The 7,483-nt window shown below is 29.7% G+C and overlaps 1 protein-coding gene across 2 annotated transcripts; it reads left to right on the forward strand.

Moving 5' to 3' along the window:
- The first annotated feature begins 2,864 nt into the window (after positions 1-2,864).
- LOC105138305 (E2F transcription factor-like E2FE) lies at positions 2,865-7,211 on the forward strand. 2 transcript variants are annotated; one of them, XM_011044354.1, is made up of 11 exons: positions 2,865-3,129; positions 3,218-3,285; positions 3,397-3,449; positions 3,534-3,611; positions 3,741-3,818; positions 3,940-4,048; positions 4,331-4,398; positions 4,692-4,764; positions 4,854-4,915; positions 5,029-5,434; positions 6,886-7,211. In XM_011044354.1, exons 1-11 carry the CDS (start codon positions 3,038-3,040, stop codon positions 6,972-6,974), a joined length of 1,176 nt encoding a protein of 391 aa, XP_011042656.1. In that variant the 5' UTR covers positions 2,865-3,037; the 3' UTR covers positions 6,975-7,211. The 2 variants fall into 2 exon arrangements, with proteins under 2 accessions (XP_011042656.1, XP_011042658.1); XM_011044356.1 differs by having other exon boundaries at positions 2,866-3,129; positions 3,741-3,800.
- The last annotated feature ends 272 nt before the right edge of the window (positions 7,212-7,483 follow it).

Raw genomic sequence — 7,483 nt, forward strand, 5'->3', positions numbered from 1 at the left:
AGTGCTCCAAATTTGTCCCAAAAATCAATTCTATTCCAATTCTAGAAAAGAATATCATATGATCTATTTCAAGCCCAAACTTGTCTTATATTGTGTGCAAACTTCAACTATCAAACACTCAAGGTTTCAATATCAATCTTAGCCCAAATAATAGGTACATTTGTATCCTTATATGATGCTTAAATTCAGCTCCAAATCTGCCTTCAAATAAACCCAAGCACAATCCATGATCATACATGTCCATACAACAAATAACAATTAATTTATTTTAGGTAATCTACTGATCCAAGAGGGCAAGCATATGGATGGAAAGCTAGAGGGGATATTGTTACATTATTTTGGGTAAAAAAGAGACACCTCATAAAGGAGAAGAAAAACGTGCGCCAAAGTGGTTTTCAAGTTGGCTTGATTTGATTTTTCAGAACACCTTTCGGTGTTTTGACCATAACTTTTTATTCAGGTGTCCAAATGAGCTTATTTAATGATTGAAAAGGTGACTGAATTTCTTATAAATATGTCTCTAATAGCCATCCCTAGAAAAGTCTTACAAGAGGGTCGAAATTGATGTCCAAAGTTAATATCATATTTGTGTTTGAATTTTTACTGAAATTTTGTTGTGTTCTTCTTTGTAGATTTCAGTTTTTTAGTTTGTAAAACTTATTATTTCAGTTTGATTCAAGTTATTTCATGTTTATTGAAGTGTTCTTAGATATAATCATGGTTGGCTAAACTCTTTCTTGGATCCAAATCAAGGATAATGGTGATTAAGGTGAGTTCTTTAGTATATGAATGAATCTTAATGTTTATCTTCTTATTTTCTTCATGAATGATTTATTATTGTAAAGAAATTTTAGAAATCATTTAGGTAATGTTATAATCTTGAATTTTTATGCACAAACTTTAGTTTTGGTATAGAGATTGCTTGATTCAATGTCTTACTTAATATGAAAGTACTTGTTCATTCTTGAACAATAATAAATCTTCATCTTTTTAAACTTTATTGTAATATATTCCAATCTAATATCATCATCGTTGATATTAGGTTGAGCTATCTTATATATGTTGAAGAAATCACCAATACATTACCATTAAAATTGATTTGGACCAAGATTTTTTTTTTTTATCATTTAAAATATATTTACACGTTTTCATCTTTGAAAACAAATCCATCAATTATTTTCTACCAAGTTATTGTTAATTTAATTTCTCTTGAATTTTTTTGTTAACTAGCTTAATTTCCAAATCTAGCTCTTTGTGGATATGAACTCGATCTTACCGAGTTAATTGCTACATCGCATACTCGTGCACTTACGAGTTAAAATAAGCAGATCATAAAAAGCGGTCAAACACTTTTTCATTACTTGAACAATTTTAGAGAGACATTTGAGAAAAATATAGCAAGTAGATCTCAAGCCAAAATTGCTAAAGAAAATGTTGGAAGATGAGAGAGGGAGAAAAGGGAGATAATGATGATGTTAATGAGATGCAAGCAAATAATAAGATTCATTCAAAGAGCTTTCATCCTAAGTGCTCCACTAACTCTAAGAATACAAAGTTTATCATCATCTACCTCCATGATTGTTTAGAGCTTCATCTTCGAAAGATACAAAACAAAAACCACTAATGATAAATGATTATTATTCTTAATTTAAAGAAATGACCCGTGCAATAACAAACTATTATGAACACAAACCATCAAGTTTGAAAGCCAATCAAGATAATTAAAGTAATAAGGGAATTAGGATTGAAGGGATCAAGTTTTCTTGAAGTGGTTGAATAACTTGTAGATCATTCTAATCTTATTGGAATATTTTTTTGGATATCCAAGAGAGCTACATTTTGAATGGTTGACAAAAAAAATGAGTTAATAAAGGAGTTCAAGTTAAGCATAAAAGTTAGAACTAGTATTTATATAATTGCAACATGTTTATTTATACAATCATCAAAAATTTATTTTCTATGATGATATCTTTTGAATTATTAAAACTAAAACTAAAAATCATGATATTTTTATTGAGTTGTTAACATTGTTAAAATAATGTTAATCGTTGGCTTGGATTTTCTTTTTTATGGTGAATGGATGATTTCAAGTTTAAAGTATACTATTAATTTTCTTAAATCCTTTCTCTCAAATATTATTGATGGAAGAATAACTTTTTAATCTTTTTTTTTATATTACAAGAAAATTTAAGGAAATCTAATGTTTAGATAGTTAAGTTAGATTGAAGAATTAACATAAAGGTGGGAAAAATGTTACAAGGATAGTAGTTAAAATTGGTAAATATAAAGGTTATTGTAACCAAAAAAGTGTTTTTTTAACCAAAAAAATGATTTCAGGGCAAAATAGTTAAAATAATTAATTTAATTTATTTTAACAAGTATTCCAAATAGTATTATTGAATTCAATTACTTGGTTTATTATTTTATTTTAAATATAAAATTTTTAATAGATTATCAATTAAATTTAAATTATATATAAAATTAAATTTATTTTAACGTGTAATTTGATTTCAGACATTCTATTAGTTGTTACTAGTATAACATTTTTTATCTAATGTTATTTTCATCTATCTATACACTAATTTTTGTTTTATAGAGTATTTTTTATTTAAAATACATTAAAGTAATTTTTTATATTTTTTTAAATATATCATTAACATCAATATATTAAAACAATATAAAAACATTAAAAAAATTATTATTTTTTTAAATGGTAAAACTGTTAAAAAAATAAAAATAAAAATACACGTCCTAACTTTTGACGCATCCCAATTTTTTACACAAACTCAAAAGTGCGTCCAGGTTAGAATAAAAAAAAGGGGGGCGAATTCGAATTCCCGCTAGAGATAATAAACCCTCCAAACGGCTCCCTCTATTCAAAATTCCAAACCCCGCCTATCACAATCTAAGAAAACAGAAACCCCCCTCTCCCTCTCCCTCTCTCTTCCGTTCTAACGGTAATTGCCTCTCTTCCCTTCCTCATTTTCTCCATCTTTCCATTGACTGCATCAGATCTGCATTCATAAAAGAAAAGAAAATGGCGTTGTCTTACAGTGATATTATAGATCCCTCTTCAAGGCATCACACTTATAGCAGGAAACAGAAATCTCTTGGTCTCTTATGCACCAAGTAAACAACCCATCTCTCCTTTCTTTTCTTTTTTTCAAAAACCCATAGTTTTCCCCCGCAATTGAATTGATTTTTACTTATTGTGCAGTTTCTTGACCCTGTATAATCGAGATGACATTGACGTGATTGGACTAGATGACGCTGCTTCAAAATTAGGTGTTTATTTATGATTTTTATAATTTTCTGGTTATCATGATTTAGGAATATCGATCCGTATTTTGAATGGGTGGGATTTTTAATTTCTTTTAATGGGTTTGTGATCTGCAGGAGTTGAGAGAAGGCGGATCTATGATATAGTCAATGTTTTGGAGAGTGTTGGGGTGAGATTCTTGATTTCTGATGTTGCAATTTTTTTTTATGTTTTTTAGTGAGTTTTCTTATACGGGTTTTTGATGTTCTTAAAGGTTCTTGCAAGAAAAGCAAAGAACAAGTATTTATGGAAGGGATTCGCTGCAGTCCCTAAAGCTCTACAAGAATTAAAGGTAGTAGAAATAACCCAAAAAATAAAAGAAAATGATTTTATGTTCCGTATATTTGAGCTTGATATGGGTTTCTTATGAAGAGTTGTTTTTTGAAATTGGGCTGATTTTGTGTTGCTGATGATGTTCTAGGAAGAGGGTTTGAGAGATAATGTCAATACAATTGATAAGCAAAGCAATAATTCTGTGAAAGTAAGCGGACTTTTAAGGGTTTATTTATTCTTTCTTCATGAACTTGCTGTGTTTTAATAAGGGCTTCTTTCATTCTTTTTTGTTTTCTAGTCGGGAACTTTTTTGTTAATCTCCATTTTTCGTGTGTTGAATTTTTTAGGCTGCAGATGATGATGAGGATGAAGATGATTACTCTGATTCCAATCCTAACACTGGAAGCCAGAATGAGAATTCTGGTATTATCAAATCTACAGCGGCGTCAAGATTCGGTAATGTCCTCTCCTTTTCTATGAGCATCTGTATTTATGTTTTCTTCTCTCTCGTATGTTATTACATCACTTGTACAAGTAGGTTATTTTTCCACAGAATTTGCATATGATTTAAAAAAGCAATAGCTTAACAGACTTTCAAAGGTCTTTGTAGTTATTTGTTCTTGTGATTTTTCAAACTGGAACTAGTCCTATGTTTTGTTCAAAATTTTGGGTGCACATATAATTACCCATCTTCTTTTCTTAACATCTTATAACCAAGCTCAATTATTTTTGTTACAGATCATAGGAGGGAAAAGTCGCTGGGGCTTCTTACTCAGAATTTTGTCAAGCTCTTTGTGTGCTTCAACGTGAGTGAAATCTTAAATGAGTCTAGTTCTTACAGCCTAGAGTGTGATAAAGGTGTTTTTCAAAGTATTTTTTATTCAGAAATACATTAAAATAATATATATTTTTTATTTTTAAAAATTTATTTTTCATATGAGCATGTCAAAATAATTTAAAAACATAAAAAAAAAATTTGAAGCTAAAAAATTTTTAATTTTTTGTAAAAGCATGATTAAACCACAATGTCAGATGAGGTCTTAATAAATTTTCTAGCCATTATCTATTACATAGGTGCTTATGAGTGTTTTGTTATCAGGCAAATTTGATCTCGCTCGATGAATCTGCCAAGTTATTACTCGGGGATGGCGATAATTCCTCAATTATGAGAAGTAATTTTTCTCAACTCCTCAACTTTTGATACAAGCAATTAGTGGTCTAGCTCTTTGGTTTACATTCTGTGAATAATATGATTGTGCAGCAAAAGTAAGGAGGCTATATGACATCGCAAATGTGCTTTCTTCTCTAAAACTTATTGAAAAGGTAAGCAATCATGACAAATGCTTATTGAAAAATTAAAGGAATCATGTTAGCCTTTGTTACTCGAGAACTAATACAATTCTTTTAAGTACTGATATTTATTAAATGATGTGCAGACACATACTGCTGATACAAGGAAACCTGCATTCAGGTGGTTAGGTTTGAGAGGAAAATCGGAGAATGGATCCGGTGATCCCTTGGCTCCTTTTGAGTCTAGGAAGAGGACATTTGGAGCTGATCTCACAAACATATGTTCTAAAAGAAACAAAACGGATTCTTCAGTTGATGGGGATAAAAGCAAGAATCTGAAGATGCAGAAGCAAATAAAAGATGAGAATATTGTAACTATCTTTCAGAGAGACAATTTCGGCCAGGATTCACAAAAGAACTCAGGAAGTTTCCAGTTTGGCCCTTTTACTCCTGTTAGCATAGCTAAAGTCGGCAACTCTGAAGAGAAAGTGGCTCAGATCTATGACTGGGAGGGTCTTTCCCCTACTTTCCGTCCTCAATACCACAACCAAGGTATAATCCTTTCATAAAAAATTCAGTGAAACGGTTTGACCATATCAGACTTCAAGATTCAATTATTTGACGATTAGGTTCAGAAATACATGTTCAGCATGAAACAGTAAACACCTGTCCTCCATGGTCTGTCGGCCTTTCATTTCATGTTTCCTTGTGATATCATGCAATGAGATGGACAGCTGATCACTCCATTGTTGAGTTATCCGAAAGCATGAAAATTGTCAATTGGCCATTGTTTGAAGGTCTGCTAGTAAAGCTATGTGTTTAAGAAAAGCAAATATGGTTTGCTGAGGTCATATCACTTTGTTCTTCCACTGAAGTTAGTTATTCGTGTAAATCAAAGTTTCTATATATATATATATATATATTAGTGAGCAAATAAATTTAATTTATTATTATAAAAACATGTTAAATAAAAAATGTCCACTAAAATTATAGAATTTATACATTTTTAGAACTACAAGTATAAACAGACATGATTTCAACATAAAAAATAAATAATAAAATATTAATATACATACTAAGTATATATTTAAACTTGTAATTAATATAAAATAAAAAATTCTAGCATGCATACTAATAAAATTAATTATACTTAAATTGAAATAAAAATGATATTTACTTGTTGAAGTATTTTAAAGTAATGAATTTTTTATTGTTGTTAATGATGAATTTTTTGTTATTAATGCTTTATTACTTTTTATTTGTACAATTAGGATATTTGCAATTTATTTTTTAAGATTCTAACAATACTGTTTTGATTTAAATATATTTTTAAACAAGATTTTTGAATTAAAAATTATATAAAGTAAATATTTCTCAATAAGATGAACCTAAACTCTAAATTTGCAAAAAAACTAAAACATGAAAATCAAAGAAAAAATACAAAAAATAAGATAAAAGAAAAGTATGTAAAACTTGAAAAACTCAAGTTAGAAATTTTTTCTTTATTCTTTTTTTACAGAAAATTTTAAAAATTAAAAGTTTAAAGAATTAATAAAGAATTATTATTATTAATAATCTTTGATTAATTATCATAAATAAAAAATTAAATCTAGAAAAAATAAGAATTTTTAGAATATAAAAACTAAAATTTTTTTATATTAATTTATGATTTATTTAAATCATGTAAATTAAAATAAATTTTTAACCATTCGATTCAGACTGCTATATATCTGTATCCATTCCCTTGAGGCCTCCATTGAGCGATCCTTTCGTCCTTCCAGCTCTCCCATTTACTAGGCCTATCCACATTTTTCACGCAGTTTTGCTCTGGCCTTTCTAGCACTGATAATTTGGGGTCGTGCTTCCTCTGAGATGCCATTGTGTTGATTGCTAGTCAGTTAATAGTTTATTTTAATATGCCTTGCCATCCATTTGTCTTGTTGAACCTTTGGAACAAAAAGTGTGGAAAATATGAAAAGCTCATATGCTGATAATTTTTGCAGCTTTGAGAGATCTCTTTTTTCACTACACGGAAGCATGGAAATCATGGTACACGGAAGTTGCTGGGAAGAAACCATTACACATCTCGTAGATTTTTACTACTGTGTCTCTGCTACCAGTACAGTATAAGACACTCCATTCTCTCTCTCTCTCTCTCTCTCTTCTTCTCTTTTGTTCTTTTTTTTGGTACTTTTTAGGATAGAAAAATAGCTTCAGGTTGGATGCATATTCCCCGTGCACCATCTTAGCATGGCCAAACAATGTTCTTTTTCTGATGTTTCGAAGCAAATGAATTTGAATATACCGTCTTTTCTTCTTAGGTTAACTAGCTACAAAGTTGCTTCGGTTATGCAAGATACCATTTTGTTTCCATGGGACAGCAGCTGCAGCGCCATAGACAATACACTCAGACCTTTCCCTATCCATAACATTTTCTTGGTCTTCTTGCTGTTTTGATGCTCTTACGATGTCGGGAATTATAAAAGATGAAATTAGAGATAAGTTTCTAACACGGTAAATTGCTTTTGGTTAAACTGCATTATTATGAGTCGCTGCTCATATATATATATATATATATTGTAAATTAATATTTGATTCCCA

This window comes from Populus euphratica, unplaced genomic scaffold (assembly GCF_000495115.2).
Source record: "Populus euphratica unplaced genomic scaffold, PopEup_1.0 scaffold77.1, whole genome shotgun sequence".
Classification (NCBI taxonomy): domain Eukaryota; kingdom Viridiplantae; phylum Streptophyta; class Magnoliopsida; order Malpighiales; family Salicaceae; genus Populus; species Populus euphratica.